This window comes from Hypanus sabinus, chromosome 12, assembly GCF_030144855.1.
Source record: "Hypanus sabinus isolate sHypSab1 chromosome 12, sHypSab1.hap1, whole genome shotgun sequence".
Taxonomy (NCBI): Eukaryota; Metazoa; Chordata; class Chondrichthyes; order Myliobatiformes; family Dasyatidae; genus Hypanus; species Hypanus sabinus.
The window spans coordinates 23,233,313-23,253,904 of NC_082717.1; the positions used below are offsets into that span (position 1 = coordinate 23,233,313).

A 20,592-nucleotide genomic window follows, 5' to 3' on the forward strand; every position below is an offset into this window, starting at 1 on the left:
ATGCAAAATCCACTAATATCATGAGATAGGTCTTACCAGGTAGTTCTTTAAACTTGAAATGAAAAACATGAAGATCTATATATACTAATTTAAGTACACATGTTATTAAGCAATGTGTCAGATGAATTCAGATTTATTTATCACAAGTACATTGAAACATATAGTAAAATGTGTTGTCTGCATCAACAACCAAGTCAGCCAAGGACATGCCAAGAGCAACTCTCAAGGGCGCCATACATGCCAGCGCCAACATAGCGTATGCACGATGTTCAACAGAACAGCACAAGCAGCAACATCAACTACTACAGAACAATAAGAAGACAACAATAGTGAAAACAAGCACCTTACCCATCCTCTCCCTCACCTAACAGACAGGCACTTCCAGGCCCCCCGTTGTTGCACCTGGACAATATTTATAATTAACATTAAATACAGAATCATGTGGTATGGAAACAGCTCTTCGGCCTATGCTGTCTGACAAGCAGCTTTTTATACTCATCCTGATCTAATCCCCACTTACCCCAGGATCTGTCATGCATTAGGGAAAATTTACAATGACCAATTAACCTGCCATGCCAAGCGTTTGTGAGAGAAAGTGGCAAAATGGAGCACCTTACGCAATCAAAGGGAGAGTATGCAAACATGATGCAAAAGTCACTAGAGGTCAGTATTGAACCTGGATCACCGGAGCTGTACAACAGGAGCTTGACCTGTTGCATTACTATTCAGTTCCTCAAATATGGCCAAACGAACCAGGCAAACACAAAGTGAATGAATGAAACATTAAGGAATAATTAGAAAGACCTTTCCCCAGATTGTCTTTTTAAGTTGCTTGCAAAACAGTCCACTGCAAGCAAACCATATGCTTTTTTTGTAATATATGAACATTAATTATTAAATACTGACTTGACATTGCAAATCTCTCCTTACTCCCATGCAGCTGGTTTTAACAGTGGGCTTGCTAGCTGTCGTGGTGTACCTGTACACCGTGGTTGCTTTTAATTTCTTCCGGAAATTCTACAACAAAAGTGAAGATGGAGACACACCAGATATGAAGTGTGATGATATGCTGACCGTAAGTGGCCTCCTGCTTGTGACTGAGTTCACTGACTAATTTGTGTTTGATTTCACTCCTAAACCATACAAAAGAACATAGGGAGTAGACCTTTCTGACTGTTGCTCCTGCTGTTCAGTAAGATTGTGGTTGATCTGACTTGAGCTTCAACTCCACTAATTTACTGTTTCTTGTTACTCTTGATTTCTTGAGTCAAAAAATTTGACCATCTAAAATCTTCAGTGTGTCAGTCCCCATTGCTCTCTCTGGGATGTAGAGATTCATGTCCCACTGAGAGAAGACATTCCTCATGTCTGATTCAAGTGGGAAGCTGCCAGTTCGGAAACTGTGACCCTTTGTTTGTGATTCCCCTGCTTCATTTATTTATTTAATTTATTTACTGAGATACAGTGCAGAATAGGCCCTTACAACCCTTTGGGCCTTGTTACCCAGCAATCCCTTGATTTAATCCTTGCCTAATCACAGCACAATTTACAATGACCTTTAGACCATTTTTACACTGTTTGAGGAAAAATGTTGGTGAAAAATCCTCTCTTCTGTATTGGCAACCCCCCACAGACTAGTATGATTTCATAGGATCCCCCCCCCCCCGTGTTTTTTCTCTGAATTTTAATTGAGCAGGAAACCCTCGATGAAAATCCACCTGGAAGCTGCATTGCATGGGTCATCCACACTGCAACTGGCTTTTAGAGACATGACTGAAGAGCAACTTGTGATTACCAACACCAAATGTTATCATTTGACCAAAGGAGGTGGTAGAAAAGTGCAAATATGTTGAAAATGGCTTCATTGAATCTTTGAAATTTACTGAAAGAGACCTAATATGTTCCTTCATTGTGTCCATACGCAAGTCTTCAGACTGTGAATTTTCTAGTGCCAGTTCTGTTGAAATGAAATGATGGTTGATCATGTTTAGTAGAAAGGAATGACAAAGTGGAAAGTTCAGAGATCTCTCTGGTTATGGCAATATCACGCTGACTGAGCTGTGATTTCTTTTGCAGTGTTATATGTTCCACATGTATGTGGGTGTCCGTGCTGGTGGAGGCATCGGCGATGAGATTGAAGATCCTGCTGGGGATGAATATGAAATCTATCGAATCATTTTTGACATCACCTTCTTCTTCTTTGTAATTGTCATCCTGCTGGCCATCATTCAAGGTATGACATTCTGTGTTGGAACATTTTATAACTGATTGGTGGTGTTCACAATCTTATGACTTTTTATCCATATTAGCACTTCTCTCTAAATATAATTTTGGAACATACTGGCCATTCAGCTCATGGTGTCCGTGCTGTTATGCCCATTTAAATTAATGCCATCTGCCTGCACATAGTTTGAAACTCATTGTCTTCATTTTCTTGTCGAAATGCAACTTAAATGTTATCATATTTGTTTGCTGCACCTCCCTACATTCCAGGAACCTACCATTCTCTATATTTAAAAAAAGCATGCCTAGCAATTTTTTTGTCATTGCTATCATCAGGAAGGAGGTACTGGAGCCTGAAGGCACACACTGAATGATTCAGGAACAAATCCTTCCCCTCTGCCATCTGATTTCTGAATAGACGTTGAACCCATGAACACTAGAACATAGAACATAGAACAATACAGCATAGTACAGGCCCTTTGGCTCACAATGCTGTGCCGACCCTTAAACCCTGACTCCATATAACCCCCCACCTTAAATTCCTCCATTTACCTGTCTAGTAGTCTCTTAAATTTCACTAGTGCATCTGCCTCCACCACTGACTTAGGCAGTGCATTCCACGCACCAACTACTCTCTGAGTAAAAAAACCTTCCTCTGATATCCCCCTTGAATTTCCCTCCCCTTACCATAAAGCCATGTCCTCTTGTACTGAGCAGTGGTGCCCTGGGGAAGAGGCGCTGGCTGTCCACTCTATCTATTCCTCTTAATATCTTGTATACCTCCATCATGTCTCCTCTCATCCTCCTTCTCTCCAGAGGGTAAAGTCCTAGCTCCCTTAATCTCTGGTCATAATGCATACTCTCTAAACCAGGCAGCATCCTGGTAAATTTCCTCCGTACCCTTTCCAATGCTTCCACATCCTTCCTATAGTGAGGCGACCAGAACTGGACACAGTACTCCAAGTGTGGCCTAACCAGAGTTTTATAGAGCTGCATCATTATCCTGCGACTCTTAAACACAACCTCACTACTTTTTTATTTCTATTTTTGCACTACTTATTTAAGTTAACTAATTTAAATAACTACTTCAACTACCTATCTCATTTAACATAATATATATACTTATAGTAATTCCAGTTTTTCTTTTCTATTATTTTGCATTGTATTGTATTGTCACAAAGCTAACAAGTTTCATGACATATGCCAGTGATGTTAACCCTGATTCTAATTCTCCTTCATCTTTTCCCTTCTCAGCTTAAAGCCAAACCCTCCAGTCTTTCACATTGAATATCTGTCCTACCTATGCCTGTCATAATTTTAAATAATTCTATCAGATTGTCCCTCAGCCTCTGATGATCTAGAGGATACAATCCAATCTTGTCCAACTTCTCCTCGGAGATAATATTCTCCAATCCAAGCAACATCCTCGTTCGTGAGCCTTTTTTGCGCCTTCTCCACGTCCTCCCTTCCTACAATGTCATGACCAGAACTTTGGTCCTGATGTGGCCTAACCAAAGTTTTATACAAATGAAACATGAGTTACCAAATTTTATACTCATTGCCTCAATTGCTGAAGGTAAGCGGGCCATGCACCTTTTTTACAGCACTGCCTACCTGGAGCTGCTACTTGCAGAGAGCTATGGACTTGTACTCCAAGATCCAAATATTCTTCAGTGATCCTAAGGATTAGTGCCATATACTGTCTACTTCCTTTTTGCAGTTTCCCTTCCAAAATGTAGCACCTCATATTGAATTATATTAGAAAAAAGTACAAGCTTTCAAAGCACAGATTTGCCACTCTGGAAATCTGAAATATTTAATAAAAATAACAAAACATGCTGGATATATTCAGTACATCAGGCAGACATGGGCAGAGAAACAAGGTGATGGCCCTTCATCAGAACTGAAGATGAATGTTTACTGAATGGAAGCATAGCTCATTTTCTCTCTCCACAGACACTGCCTGGCTTCCTGAGTATTCCCACTACCTTCTTTTTCACATTTAACTTATCTGGAAGGAGTCTTTGTGCCTCAAGACAGTTGGAAATGAGGACACAAAACAGTAGATGTTGCATCTCCATTGGGTGTATGTGAATAGTTGGCATTGGTCACCATGTTTACACCTAAATTACATTCATGCCATGAAGTTTAAATTTTCCCCACCATCTCTACAAGTAACAACACTTTAAATATTTCAGTGTTAGACTTCATGCAGCAGAAGGACAGATTCAACCCCCAGTCCATATTTAGAAAACTCTCTTCAGCTGGAACTCCAAGAGTTAAAATTGGTCCCCAGTACCTTTGAGTAAATGAAAAGAAAAACCAGACACAAGATTTGTGATTCAGTGAAAAATTGGTTGTGTAGATAATACTCAACAATTGATCAGGATTGTCGTCCCGATGAAGGGTCTCAGCCCAAAACGTCGACTGTTTACTCCCTTTTCCAGAGATGCTGCCTGGCCTGCTAAGTTCCTCCTGCATTTTGTGTGTTGCAACAATTGAGTGGAGCTGTATTTAACTGCCCAACCCCCATCCCACCCTTATTTAAATAACAACAGAATTTGTGACTGGATGCTATGAAAATGTTTGGGAAGAAAGTCTCAGGATTAAAGGTTGATAATTTAAAACCAAGATAAAGAGGACATTTGCTTCTCAGATTTGCATGTCTTTTGCTTTGTACCCTTGACAGCTGTGGGAGGTGAGTGATTATCTATTTACGAGATTGAGATCAATGAATAGTAGAAGAGTAAAAAGACCTTGCTTTGTTTTATTTGGTTTGAGGCCAAGAACTACAGAGATAATGCTATTGTCAACAAGAGTTAGAGCCAGCACTTCAAACTTTATTTATCAATGAATAATACATAGATTACTTCTATGAAGAGAACACAAAAACAAAAAACACATGTGGCAATAACTATGCCTGATATATTAACCAAAATTGCAATGAATATGTCCAAAACTTTGTGAGGCCTACTTCTGTAACTAATAAAGTGTATGTATCTTTCAATCCAGAAGATTATGATCCTGAACTCCTTTCAATAGAACTTCTTTCAGTCCTTTTTTTAAAAACATTAGCAATTACATTGAAAATAATTGTTTTTCTCAGGCGTCCTGGAAGAACGTTACTATTCATCAGAATCAAATGTAATAATATCACGTGCATGTATTGTGAAATTTGTTGTTTTGCAGTAGCAAAACATTGCAGTATATAATAAAAAATATAATTTACCAGTAGTATCGCTAGCAAAAATTAAATTAAATAAGTAGTGCAAAAAGAGGAAAAAATTAAGTGACACGCACAAAACGCTGGAGGAACTTAGCAGGCCAGGCAGCGTCTATTTTGGGCCAAGATTTTTCATCAGGGCTGGAAAAAGAAGATGAGGAGTCTGAGTTAGAGGGTGGGAATGGGGGAGGTGGTGGAGAGGAAGAAACACAAGGTATTTGGTGAAACTGGGAGAGAGGAAGGGGTGAAATAAAGAGCTGGGAAGTTGTTTGGTGAACGAGATACAGGGCTGGAGGAGTGGGAATCTGATAGGAGACCATGGATGAAAAAAAAAGGGAGAGGAACACCACAGGCAGGTGATGGACAGGTAAGGAGATAAGTTGAGAGGGAAATGGGAATGGTAAAGGTGGGGGCATTACCAGAAGTTTGAGAAATCAATATTCATGCCATCAGGTTGGAGGCTACCCAGATGGAATATAAAGTGTTGTTCCTCCAATCTGAGTGTGACCTCATCGCAACAGCCGAGGACACCATGGACTGGCATGCCAGAATGGGAAGTGGAATTAAAATAGGTCGCCACTGGGAGATCCTGCTTTCTCTGGCAGATGGGTCATAGGCGCTCAATAAAGCCATCTTGCAAACTATGTTAGGTCTCACCTATATACAGGAGACCAGACCAGGAGCACCGGCTGCAGTAGATGACCCCAACAGGCTCACAGATGAAGTGTCACCTCACCTGGAAGGACTGTTTGGGTTTCTGAATGGTGGTGAGGGAGGAGGTGTAGGAGCAGGTGTAGCACTTGTTCCGCTTGCAAGGGTAAGTGCCAGGAGGGAGATCAGTGGGAAGGGACGAATGGACAAGGGAGTTGTGTAGGGAGCAATCCTTGCGGAAAGCTGAATGTAGGGGGATGGTAAAGATGTGCTTGGTGGTGGAATCCCATGGAGATGGGGAATGTTACGGAGAATTATGTGCTGGACATGGAGGAGGTGGGGTAGGTGAAGACAAGAGGATCCCTACCCCTGACAGGGTGGTGGGAGGAAGCAGTGAGGGCAGATGTGAGTGAAATGGAAGAGATGTAGTTGAGGAAAGGATTGATTGTGGAGGAAGGGAAACCACTTTCTTTGAAGAAGGAGGATACCTCCTTTGTTCTGGAATGAAAAGCCTCATGCTGAGAGCAGATGCAGTGGAGACAGGAATTCAGAGAAGAGGATGGCATTTCTACAAGTAACAAGGTGGGGAGGTATAGTCCAGGTCGCTGTGAGAGTCCGTGGGTTTATAATGGGCATCAGTAGATAAGCTGTCTCCACAGATATAAACAGAGAGATTGAGGAAGGGGAGGGAGGTGTCAAATGGATGAGGGAAAATTTGAGGGCAAGATGGATGTTGGAGTTTGCAAGGTGGAAGTTGCAAAGTTAATGAAGTTGATGAGCTCGGCACGCATTCAGGAAGCAGCACCAATGCAGTCATTGACAAGCTCGGCACGCATTCAGGAAGCAGCACCAATGCAGTCATTGACGAGCTCGGCACGCATTCAGGAAGCAGCACCAATGCAGTCATTGACAAGCTCGGCACGCATTCAGGAAGCAGCACCAATGCAATCATTGACGAGCTCGGCACGCATTCAGGAAGCAGCACCAATGCAGTCATTGACAAGCTCGGCACGCATTCAGGAAGCAGCACCAATGCAGTCATTGACAAGCTCGGCACGCATTCAGGAAGCAGCACCAATGCAATCATTGACGAGCTCGGCACGCATTCAGGAAGCAGCACCAATGCAGTCATTGATGTAGCGTGGGAAAAGTGAGGGAGAGACGCCAGTGTAGGCTTCGAACATAGACTGTTCCACATAGCTGACAAAAAGGCAGGTATGGCTGGGACCCAGGCGAATGAGAGGAGCCAACGGAGCAATTATTGAGAGTGAAGACAAGTTCACCAGATAGAGGAGAGTGGTGGTGGAAGGGAGCTGGTTGGGTCTGGTGTCCAGAAAGAAATGGGGAGCTTTGAGACCTTCCTAGTGGGGGGATGGAGGTGTATAGGGACTGGACATCCATATTGAAAATAAGATGCTCAGGGCCAGTGAACTTGAAAGCATTGAAAAGATCAAGCTTGTGGGCAATGTCACAAATATAGGTCGTAAATGGCACAAATATGAACCGGGGGGTGGGGGGAGGATAAAACTGAATGGAGGTATGCAGATATGAGTTTAATGGTGCAGCAACAATTGTTTTACCTGGGCAGGCAGGTTTGTGGATCTTGGGTAGGAGGTAGAAGTGAGAGGAGCAGGGTGAGGGAACTATGAGGTTCGTGGCAGAGTTAATAAGGTTGGTGATGATGTGTGAGACGTTGGCCTGGTGCTCCTTAGTGGGATCCTGTTCAAGGGGTAAGACGTTTAATAAAAATGAGGTAGTGTAAATGGATTCATTGAACATTTAGAAGCTGTTCCTGAATCATTGCACATGTGCCTTCAGGCTCCTGTACCTCTTCCCTGATGGTAGCCATGCAACGAGGACATGTCCTGGGTGATAGGGGTTGTTAATGATGGATGCCGCTTTTTAGAGGCATCGCCTTCCAAAGGTAACTCAAAGCTGAGGTGTTTAATGCCTATAAAGTTTGAAAGTTCAAAGTAAAATTTGTTATCAGAGTAAATACATGTCATCACATCAACCCTGAGATTCTTATATAATGGAGCTGGATGCATTTACAACTTTCTGCCACTTTTTCTGATCCTGTGCAGTGCCCCCCCCCCCCCACCCCCATACCAAATGGTGATAGAATGCTGTTCACAGTAAATCAGTAAAAATTTGCAAGAGTCTTTGGTGACATACAAAGTCTCTTCAAACTCCTAATGAAATATAGCTGCTGTCTTTGTAATTGCATCAATATGTTTAACTCAGGATAAATCTTCAGAGATGTAAACACCCAAGAACTTAAAACTGCTCACCCTTTCCACTGCTGATCCCTCAGTGAAGACTGGTGGCGTGTGTCTCTCAACTTACTCTGGCTGAAGTCCACAATTCCTTGTTTTTGGTGTATAATGTGATGAGAGGCATTGATTGTGTGGATAGTGCGAGGCTTTTTCCCAGGGCTGAAATGGTTGCCAGAAAGGACACAGGTTTAAGGTGCTGGGGAGTAGGTACAGAGGAGATGTCAGCGGTAAGTTTTTTACTCAGAGAGTGGTGAGTGCATGGAATGGGCTGCCAGCAGGTGGATATGATAGGGTCTTTTAAGAGACTTTTGGATAGGTACATGGAGCTTAGAAAAATAGAGGGCTATAGGTAAGTGTGGTAATTTCTAAGGTAGGGACACGTTTGGCACAACTTTGTGGGCTGAAGGCCTGTATTGTGCTGCAGGTTTTTTCTATGTTTACTGACATTGAGTGCAAGGTTATTGTTGCGAAAACATGCGACCTACGGATCCATCTCGCTCCCGCACGCTTCCTCGTCACAATGTGAAATTCTGCCAATGATAGTTGTGTTGTCGGCAGATTTAGAAATGATGTGCCTAGCTGTGCCTAGCCTCACAGATGTGGGTGAAGAGAGAGTAGAGCGGTGGGTTAAGCGTGCATCTTTGAGGTGCACCGGTGTAAATAGTCAGTGAGGGGACGTTATTTCCAATCTGCACAGACCGTGGTCTCCCAGTAAGAAAGTCAGTGTCTAGTTGCAGAGGGAGGTGCAGACAGTGATGTTTTGGAGCTTGTTTAATTGGAACTGAGGGTATGTCTGTGTTGAACATTGAGCTGTAATCAAACAGCAGTCTGAAATAGGTATCACTATTTTTCAGTTGATCCGAGTGGAGAGCTGGTGTGATTGTATCTGTTGTAGATCTATTGTGGCGATATGTGGTAATGTCTTGCAAATCCTGCCAGAGTTGTTGTGTATTCAATGTCACCTCCAACCTCACTCAAAATTGTCTCTTGACCCTTGAAATAGCCCTCCGCAACTCATACCTGGTTTTCTGGTACTGGCTTGAGTCACCCGACTAGAATGCCACAGATCTGGCCTTCAGCAGATGACGCACCTCTTGGTTCATCCATAAAAAAACAATTCTGAGAATCATATATAGATCTGCAAATAACAGCCAAGATGTGAGGTTGAGATTGCAAAGGGAGCTGGAAAAAGCATGTAATAAGGGTAATTGTAATAGGGGACATGAATATTCAAGGGGACTGGGAAAATCAGACTGGGTATTGTGTAATAACCCAGGTCTTATTAGGGAGCTTAACATAAAGGAACCTTTAGGAGGAAGTAATCACAATATGATTGAAATCATACTGCAATTTGAGAGGGAGAAGCACAAGTCACGTGTATCAGTATCACAGTAGAATAAAGGGAATTACAGAGGCATGAGAGAGGAGCTTTCCCAGGTGGATTGGAGGAGGATACTGGACGGGATGATGGCAGAGAAAAGGTGGCTGAAGTTTCTGGGAATGATTCACAAAGCGCAGGATAGATAAGTCCCACAGAGAAGTTGTTCTCCAATGGCAGAGGTAGGCAACCATGGCTGACAAGGGAAGTCAAAGACTTTATAAAAGCCAAAGAAAGAGCATATAAGGTGGCAGAAGTGAATGGAAAGTTGGATGATTGAGAAGCTTTTAAAAGGCAATGGAAAGAGCTATAAAAAGGGAAAAGATGAAATATGAAGGCAAACCATCATGTCCATCTCACGCTCTGGTGCTGTGTGGAGATTACTGCCCGCTCAGATTATTGACCTGAAACTTTAACTCCTGTGTCTTTCCTCAAAGATGTGGCCTGACCTGCTGAGTATTTCCAGCATTTTTTGTATTTATTTTAGATTTCAAGCATCTGAAATTTTACCTTGCTTGCTAAATTCACAGGTACTTCACTCCCACGAATGCCAAAACTGGCAAAGCTCTGCTTGTTCTCTGATAGGACTTTAGTCTGCTTCTTTTGTCTTGTTCACTTTCAATGCTTTCCATTCCCATTCTTTGAAAGTGGTTCAATCAGAAACACTGACTCGGTTTCTCTTCCCAGAGATGAAGCCTAAGCAATTTCTGGCTTGCTCTTAGCACAGGCAATTATCGTTTAGTGTCTCAGCAAGAGCATGATTATAATTTGACACCAATAGCTGAACAACAGAGAGATGCCAAGGCAGTCACACGGTACCAGAGGAGCAAGGCACTTGGACCACCACAGCAGTGATGGTTTGAGCTCCCTTTGGCCAGGCAGTGAAGAAAGTTTCTTTTCACTGCCTTAGGGTCTCGTGCCCACCTGCCCCTCTGTCACTGTGTTAATATTATGCTATGGGGTAAATCTCAGGGACATCATTACACTGTGCAGGTGCAGAGACACATTAAACTAGAGGAAGATTTGTTCCTTACAAAATGAAGGCATTTTATCTCCTTCATCTTGCATGACCTGTGAAAGGATGTAGGAACCTTTTCATTTTAGGTAGTGGCACAAGTCCAAGGTGCCATGAGTTCCTCTGTCAGTCTTTTGGTCTTTTCAGTGCTCTCACTGACTAGAAACGTGTCTGCTCTCAACAAGAAATTTGTTTACAGACTACGACACTTCACATTACAAATGAAAACTCCTGCAGGGGCTGCCATAAGTCAAAGGAAATTTATTATCGAAGTACATATTTGTTACCATATTCTACACTTAAATTTGTTTTCCTGTAGGAAAATAAAGAAATACAAAGGTATTTATGAAAAACTATACAAAAAGTATACTTTATCTACAAAATTAGTGGATATAGTGCAGTCCATCAAGGGTGAAACCTTCCTCACTGTTGAGCATCTCGGCATGAAAGGCTGTTGAAGGAAAGAAGCGTCCATCATCAGTGGCCACCACCACCCAGGAGATGCTCTCTTCTCAATGATAGATAGATAGATATTTCATCCCCAAGGGGAAATTCAACATTTTTCCAGTGTCCCATACACTTATTGTAGCAAAACTAATTACATACAGTATTTAACTCAGTATAAATATGATATGCATCTAAAATCACCCTCCCAAAAAGCATTAATAAATAGCTTTTAAAAAGTTCTTAAATAGTTTACTAAAGTGCATTGAGTGGTAACTTAAGCTCAGTCCTAACCCCGGCACTTTAACATGTCTTGCCCCTGGTGGTTGAATTGTAGAGCCGAATGGCGTTGGGGAGTAATGATCTCTTCATCCTGTCTGAGGAGCATTGCATTGACAGCAACCTGCCGCTGAAGCTGCTTCTCTGTCTCTGCCAAGACAGTACAGCAGCTTCAGGACTCACACCACCAGGTTCAGCAATAGTTATTACCTCTCAACCACCAGGCTCTTGAACCAAAGGGAAAAACCACTTAAATTCACTTGCCCATTATTTAAATATTCCCACAGCTAATGGACTCACTTTCAGGAATCATCATCTCATATTCTTAATATCTATTGCTTATTTAATTATTATTATTATTTCTTTCTTTTTGTATTTGCACAGTTTGCTATCTTTTGCATTCTCAACAATCAAGTTGGTGTGCTCTTTCATTCATTCTGTTGTGGTTATTATTTTATTATGGATTTGTTGAGTATGCCCGCAAGAAAATGAATCTTAGGGTTGTATATGGTGACATATGTGTACTTTAATCATACATTTACTTTGAATTTTAAGCAAAGACTTACAAATGTGCAAAAGACACATTGTGCAATAAATAATGCTGAAGACATGAGTTTGTAGAGACATGATGGTTGTAGGGTAATAACTGTTCCTGAACCTAGTGGTTGGGTCATGAGGCTCCTGTACCTCCTGTCCAATGGTAATAGCAAGAAGAGAAGATTGATTGGTTCTCGATGATAGATGCTGCTTTCACACAGATGTGCTATGGTGGGCAGACTTTGTTTGTGATGGAATGGGCTGTATCCATTGCTTTTTGTAAATGTTTCCGTTCCTGGTCACTGGTGTTTTCCTATCAAACCAGTTAGGATCCTCTCTACTATGCAACTGCAGAAGGCTTGACTTCACAACGTGATCTTATTCTTGTTTTTAACTCAGGTCTAATTATAGATGCCTTCGGTGAACTAAGGGACCAGCAGGAGCAAGTGAAAGAAGACATGGAGGTAAGAGCATCAACACGGGGAATAGCAATGCCAGGAGTTAGGTCCTATACATCCGGCCATGGCATATGTGCCCTTGTCTCGAGAGACAACTCTTCTGGCTCTCACATTCGATCATCGCAGTGGAACAATTTTGCAAAGCTTATTTTTTGAATTCACGAAGAGTGCCACTTCCCACTGCAGATAATGGAGATCACATGAGTGTATCTCTGTGAAAACTAGTGCCCTAATGAATACAGTTCAAGCTACTAATCTCCTACCAACGTCATCAGTAACAGAGGGTAAAGGGCAGACATCCGGCTTAGATTTTTCTGGAAAATGCCAGCTTCTCTTGGACTTCAACACATGTACAATGAAACACAGAAGTCCTGAACTTACTCACCAATAGTTGGCATGAGAACTTAGTTGGCAGAGTCCTATGGCAGAACTGAGGTACCCCAGCAATTATCAGGGAATTTATAGATTCTGCATCTAGCCTAAGCACTGTTCCACTTGTCTTCAATGGTCTGTGCTGCTGCAGGGAAGAAAAGAAAGGAAGTGGTAAGTCTGATTTTGACATTTAGAAACAGTGAAAACCCCTGCAGGCATTGACAGCAAACAAAGCTGGATGTGTGGTTTTGTTGACTGGCAAAAAGGAAATTTCTTTCTGAAGTTACTTCATTGTCACGTTCCCACTCTCGAACACTAGGATACTTCCATCTGGTCAGCTGGGTGCTCTATATTCGCAGCAATTAAATTCACAAATGGGGAGACTGTATTGTGTGAGCCAGTTGTAACATCAACTTGAACAGACCAGTACCACTACTGGCAACCACATGGATAGTTATCTTATATGTCACACCCTCTGATCAATCCAATAATAATGTTCCAAGAAGTCGAAGAGGTGTATTTGATCACTTATTAGCAACTCACAAAACGTACAATCTTGAAGCAATGTAATTAAGCGATGTAAGTGGTCAACGAAAGATATGACACCCAGTGGTCCACAGCACTAAACGCCGGCCAGAACAAAGTGCGAATACGTACATAAGCCCTTCCCTTTTGCCACACCCCACACACGTGACTAGCTGCCATAATAAATACGCAGCACAGAATACAGTACAGATAGAAAACAGACGCGTGGCAGCTACACCAGTGCATTGCTAAAATAGGGCATCAGTCAAGGATAAGCACTAGTGGGAATGCAAATTTAATCTTAAAATATACATTTAGAATTAAATTGCCTTTAGTAAAGCTGTTGGGGAATGAAAGCAAGTCAAATCCTCTTTCAAAGAAGCACTACAGATACAAGCCAAATTGCTTTGTGGTGAGCCCAGAAGTTCCATGGTCATAAGCTCGTGGGAACTCTTCTCAGATTCAAGTCAATCAGAACATGTTGTTTTTCATTAATTTTGAAGAAGGAGAGAATTATGTATGATTTTATTTATCATATCCCTTCCCCTTAGACATGAATGCCAGCAAATACCCAGTTATGTGTTCTGTGGTAATTATATTGACCAGGTTTAAATTGTTGAACAAATAATTTTGAGTTCAATTTAATTTCAGATATGCAAATATTTCAAACTTCTTTTCATAACTTTCCCACAGTTTATGTGACCATACAGAGGTACTTCAGGAATGAAGATCGAGTTGGAGGATGATTGGACAAAACATGTGACTGAAACCTTGTGCTTTCCCCAGTGACTGATTAAAGCCATCAGATAATATTGATCTGCAATCTACCTTGCCAGTCATTCTTATCTTCCTCTTCTCTCTTTCTAGACTAAGTGCTTCATCTGTGGAATTGGCAATGACTACTTCGACACGGTGCCCCATGGCTTTGAGACTCACACACTGCAGGAGCACAATTTGGCAAATTACCTGTAAGTGCTCCCATTTCCTGCAACTCAATTACCCCAGAGACGGGCCTATGGTCTGGGCTTTAATCAGCAGAGTGGCCATAAGGAAGATAGGAAAACAAACTCTCTCAGTCAGTGGTGCATTTATAAGGGAAGAATGCAACCTAACAAAGAAAACAATCCCTCCTCAATGCAGAGTTTCATTAAACATCCTTTTACAGATAGACATCATTGTTATCACTGAACATTGCCAATTCCATTTGTACCAGCAGATGGAGGCAAATGACTTGCCAAGAAAGTACTATACTGTTAAACCAGCAGCTTCATAGTTTGAATGATTAAATAAGAATACACACAGATTCATCATAGCTATAAGGCCAAGGGATTTTTACCTTCTAATGAGGATTCTGTATATGTTCAAAGAGGTTGTGTGGACAAGGATCACGAAGCATCAGAATTTATATTTTCAGAGTGAAGAATAGAGGTGATGCAGCTTCAGTTGCTGAGGGATGAACGCAAAGAAATTGCAGCCATAATCTTCCAAACATCTGTGAGTCAGGTGTGATGGCTGACAGCTGGAGAATTGTAAAATCCAATTATCATCTTCTTTACCTATTAGATTGCATCCTTTTGTGTTCCTCCAGCAGCTATCTCACATCTTCACCCTCATCTCCCCAACTTTGCTCTTCTTTTTTCCCACTTTTTCTGCCGCTCTTATCTACTTGCCATTGTCTCTAAACTAAACCCTCTTCCCTCCCCTATCTGATGCAACTTGCCTGCCATCATACACCCTTCCTAATTTCACAAATCACCTGGGACTCCTTCCTTCCTATTCTCTCTCTCCTATTTACAATGGTCATCTCACTTCACCATCTCAGGCTGATGCAGAGTTTCAATCTGAGTTATTGTCAATTCCTTTCCTCTCACAGATGCTGCTGGAACTGCTGAGCTCCTCTAGTTGAGTATTTATTGATATAAATTTTACACCCTTGTTCTTGAAGGGTGGCAGGGTGAAGATATGTCAGTCCCAAAGGAGATGTAAGGTGCCCCTTCTCTCCGCTAGCCTACAGGTCACACTTTGGCATATTGATTCAGGTCATGTGAAGCTATGAAAGCAGCTGGTGGATATCACAAGTCCTGGTTTTGTGACCACAGATGCCTGGTGGATGATCATTGAAGAGTATTGATAATGGATGGGGTCACTCTACCATTATCAATACAACACCTGGTCAACAGACTACCCAGAAGAAGGCAATGGCAAACCACTTCTGTAAAAAGTTGGCAGATAAGGAACTGATGAAATGTGATACTGAGAAATGCCAAGTACTTCATGTTGATGGGAGGAATGTAAATAGGCTATAATAGGTAATGGACATGACCAAGTGTACAGGAAGAGTGAGATCTTGGCATGTATATATGCAGAATTCATTGGAAAGTAGTCAAAGAAATGTACAAGATACTGTACTTTATAAATAGAGTTTTGGAGTACAAAACCAAGAAAATCATGATGCATCCTAATAAAAATTAGCTTGGTCACATCTGGAGAATAGTGTACAGTTCTGGGTGCCAGGTCTTAGATGAAAAGTCTTTATATAATTTGCAGAAAAGATACACTAAAATTATTCTGGGGATGAGGACCTTATGTTATCTGGATACACTTGAAAGGCTGGTGTTACACCTCTTCCGAGAGAATCCTCTAGAGGTATTTAAATAGTGAAGTGTATAGAAGAAATGGATAGAGTGGAACTGTTCCCATTACCTGATGGGTTGTGAACTTGGTGAGGTAGAATGAAAGTGCCTGAGAAATGAACCAACAGTGATATGAGGACTTTGTCCTGCTGAGAAGATGGCTTTTGGAATGCACTGCCAGGGATTGCAATGGAAAAGATTCAGTTGTAGTATTCAAATAGGAGTTGGACAAGTCTCTGAAATGAATGAATGTTTAGGGTTATGGATGGAATGGTACAATCTAGTTTGCACATATAGAGCTCCTGCACCAACTGCTTAGATCTGGTCTCACTAGCACCTGGCATGGGTATCAGTCTTGAGATCCCAACCCTCGAGATCCTGTCCTTTAACTTATCACATAACTTCTTGAACTCACTTTTCAGGACCTCATCATGCTCCAATCCATGTCATTGGTATTGACGTGGACCCTGACCTCTGACTGCTCACCCTCCCACTTAAGAATGTTGTGGACTTTGGGATGAGCTTTGGAAAAAATGTTACTGTGTCCTTCAATGCAGATCACATCTCACAATGATTTTACATTTCAGTTTGATCTCCCTTGCATTAGAAATCAATACTTCACTTTTAAAAAAGCTAGAACGCATTCTGTAATTGATATTGAATTTGAATATAACTGTTATTTCAGGTCAAATTGTGTGTAAAGCTTATTTAAATGATACTGACTGATATCTTTATTCCTTCAGATTTTTCTTGATGTACCTTATTAATAAAGATGAAACTGAGCACACTGGACAGGTAAAAGCCTCCACTTTCGACTAGGAGCAACTAGGCTTATACTCACTGGAATTTAGAAGATTGAGGGGGGGGATCTTATTGAAGAGTATAAAATTCTAAAGGGATTGGACAGGCTAGACGCAGGAAGATTGTTTCCGATGTTGGGGGAGTCCAGAATGAGGGGTCACAGTTTAAGGATAAAGGGGAAGCCTTTTAGGACCGAGATGAGGAAAAACTTCTTCACACAGAGAGTGGTGAATCTGTGGAATTCTCTGCCACAGGAAACAGTTGAGGCCGGTTCATTGGCTATACTTAAGAGGGAGTTAGATATGGCTAAAGGGATCGGGGGTATGGAGAGAAAGCAGGTACAGGGTTCTGAGTTGGATGATCAGCCATGATCATACTGAATGGCGGTGCAGGCTCGAAAGGCCGAATGGCCTACTCCTGCACCTATTTGCTATGTTTCTATGTTTCTGATAAGATCGTACAACATAGGAGCATAACTAGGCCATTCAGCCCATCAAGTCTGCTCCTGAGTAAGGGTGTAGGGTTTAAAGACATGATATCCAGATTCTCAGCAAATGCAATATCAGCATTCATTTCAAGAGGACTAGAATATAAAAGGAAGAATGTAATGTTGAGTCTTTATCAGGGATTGGCCAGACCAACACTTGGAGTATTGTGTGCAGTTTTGAGCCCTTTATCTAAAAAGACATGTTCTGACATTAGAGATTGTTCAGAGGTGTTTCATAAGGAAAATTCTGAGGAGCACTTGATGGCTCTGGGCCTACACCCACTGCAGTTTAGAAGAAAGCAGGGGGATCTCATTAAAAGCTATTGAATATTGAAAGGCAAACACGAGGAATTCTGCAAATGCTGGAAATTCAAGCAACACACACAAAATGCTAGTGGAACACAGCAGGCCAGGCAGCACCTATAGAAGAAGCGCTGTCGATGTTTCGGGCCGAGACCCTTCGTCAGGCCTAGTCTCAGCCCGAAACGTTGACAGCGCTTCTCCCTATTAGATGCTGCCTGGCCTGCTGCGTTCCACCAGCATTTTGTGTGTGTTGCTCGAATATTGAAAGGTCTAGCTAAAGTGGATGTGGAGAAGATGTTTTCTATAGCGGTGAATCTAGGTCCGGCGGGCACAGCCTCAGAATAGAGGGATGTCCCTTTAGAACAGAGATAAGGAGGAATTTCTTTAGCCAGAGCAGTGAATCTGGGAATTTCATTGCCCCAGATGGCTGTGGAGGCCAAGTCATTGTGTGTATTTAAAGCAGAAGTTGATAGTTTCATGATTAGTCAGGACATCAAAGGTTACAGGGAGAAGGCAGAAGAATGGAGTTGAAAGGGATAATCAATCAGTCATGGCTTGATGGGTCAAATTCTGCTCCTATGTCCTATGGTCTAAAAGAGAGTTTAAGCTGGAAGAAATTATTATTCACCATTATAGCAATTATGTTTATTAATATTAATAATGAAAAATAATAAATATGGTCAGTGCATGAGTTCCCTCATTAAAGATCAGCACTTTCTTGTTTGGTAGCAAGCCCTGCTAGTTTTGTAACATTTTTTATACATGTAATATCTGGGAAGGCAGCAAATACTTTCAAACTTCATTGTAGAAGATTAAGGTTAGAGTGGACTGAAGTAGAACGGAATTATGCCAAGAATGCTATTTTTACCATGGCACGTTTGCTTTGGCAAGTCTGTCTTTGTGTTTTAAGTAACTCTGATGCTCTAATTGTCTATTTTCATCAAATAATTCTGTCTAATATGTGGGAGATCAACTCTCTTAACAGTCCTTTTAGTTGGCATTTAGTAAAAATGTACAAACTTGGCACAGTGCTGCCCGGATTGTTGATTACAGAGTGGCATACAGTGGCCTGCATAAGATAACATTTTAATTTTATCTATTAGGAATCCTACGTGTGGAAAATGTATCAAGAACGATGCTGGGAATTCTTTCCAGCTGGAGATTGCTTCCGCAAGCAGTACGAAGACCAGCTCAACTAAATAAGAACTAAGCTGGCCCACAAGCATTAGGACAACCTACAGATTTCCTCTTTGAATGCTTTCAAGCCTTTCGTTGTGTATAACCTGCTCAGTGTGCACTTGGAACACTGAAGCTATAGCTCACTGAGTATGCTGTCAGCACATCTGCTTTCAAATCGATGTAGAGGAAAAAAAACCGTATTGATTTCAAACTGTGTGCCGATACATTTTAAGACATTTCCTTCATCCTGTGAGCGCATAAGTGGAAGATGATAAATTGCTCTCATCCTAAACATTTATGTATTTCTTCATCTGGAATGATATTGTATACTTTTTTGATGTCCAGAGCAAACTGCTTACGGACACTGGGCTGTGATGAGGAAATAGTGCCTTACTATATGTGGGTTGAGCTATGCAAGAGGTTGTGTGCATGACCGTGTCACACTGTAAATCGATCTTTTGATGTACATGCTTCTGTCTGACTGCCATGCGTCTCAGGAGAAGTGCCGGACATTCACATAAACCTATGTTGTTAGTAATTTAGCTCTTTATTTTGGTAATGCTCTTATGCAATACAGCAACAGTCTGAATAAAGGATTCTTTCAAAGGAACAAAAAACTAAAATTATTCTATTGCATGTCTATTATGCAAGAACAAGAGAAAATAAAATGGCAAGCTGATTAATGTGACAGCTGTTTTTTAGGTTTAAGGTTATTGATTACTCTGTAGTTACAAAGTGTTGTGTACCTTATTGTAGATTCAGAACCAGTTCCATCAGCCAAGAATGCCGTGTTTAAACTCGGTTGTTGTCTCACATATTTCCTGCCACTTGTGGTAAATATAGTGATTGAGGAATAAATGTCCACTCATTAATGACTGAAGCTGAAGCAATATCCATTCAGGGATTTCATTGGACACCATTGTAAAGTTATTATGTTTAGAATACTTCATTTGATTTGTTTTAACTTGTAATGCCAATCTTTCGAAATAAAACATTCGGAATAAAAATTGAGCATTTTTTTATTGCTTCATAAAGCTGAAGAAACAATTCTTAACAAGGCTTCTCTCCCTTCTCTGATTTTGCCTGTTTTCTCTTTTGGCAACAATAATTCTGACTGAGTGATACCTGCTCATGTGCTGGTTGCTTCTGGTACTGGTGGAAGATGCAACGGCACTTTATCAATCCTGCTATCATGATGTTCCCAATGGCCAATTTCCACAGTGCACAGTCTGAAACTGAGAAGCAGTATGTTTGTTCACATGGAACTATATAGAACTTTATTGCTATTTATTTATATTTGGATTTGCAGTTTGTTGTTCTTTATAGTTACTGTTCTATAGATTTGCTAAGTATGCCCACAGGAAAAAGAATCTCAGGGTACATGTATGTATGTATTCTGACAATAAATTTTACTTTGAACTTTGAACTTACAGCAGAACCCACTGAGCCTGCTACCACCTCCCCTTACCTCATCCAATCTACTGAATCTTCAATTTCCTTCCCTCTCAGCTGCCCAGGACATTTATCTGTACCTATTTTCCTCACTTAGCTCTTGTGGGAATAAGCTCTGCACTCTAATCAATCTTTGTGGCAGCAAGTTCTACATTCTAACCAAATTTTGTGTCAGTGTTTCTTTCAAAGCCTTTAGAGGTTCTCCTCAACGCCAATCCTGCATTTATAGAACTCTCATTTAGCTACCTGCAAAAAGGAGCATATTCTCTACAATTACCCTATCATTAGATCATTAAATTATTTTAAGTCTTAAACACCCCTGTTAGATCATCCTCTCTTTTGCAAAACCAAGTGCC

At 41.3% G+C, this 20,592-nt stretch overlaps 1 protein-coding gene across 1 annotated transcript in view; it reads left to right on the plus strand.

The window, feature by feature from the left end:
* ryr2a (ryanodine receptor 2a (cardiac)) overlaps positions 1-19,754 on the plus strand; it is a 444,870-nt gene extending 425,116 nt beyond the window's left edge. Inside the window, exons 91-96 of the mRNA XM_059985674.1 lie at positions 941-1,075; positions 2,077-2,233; positions 12,426-12,490; positions 14,249-14,349; positions 16,758-16,809; positions 18,709-19,754. Coding sequence (XP_059841657.1) covers positions 941-1,075; positions 2,077-2,233; positions 12,426-12,490; positions 14,249-14,349; positions 16,758-16,809; positions 18,709-18,804 — 606 coding nt within the window. The 3' untranslated portion in view covers positions 18,805-19,754. The remainder of the gene's footprint in view (positions 1-940; positions 1,076-2,076; positions 2,234-12,425; positions 12,491-14,248; positions 14,350-16,757; positions 16,810-18,708) is intronic.
* The last annotated feature ends 838 nt before the right edge of the window (positions 19,755-20,592 follow it).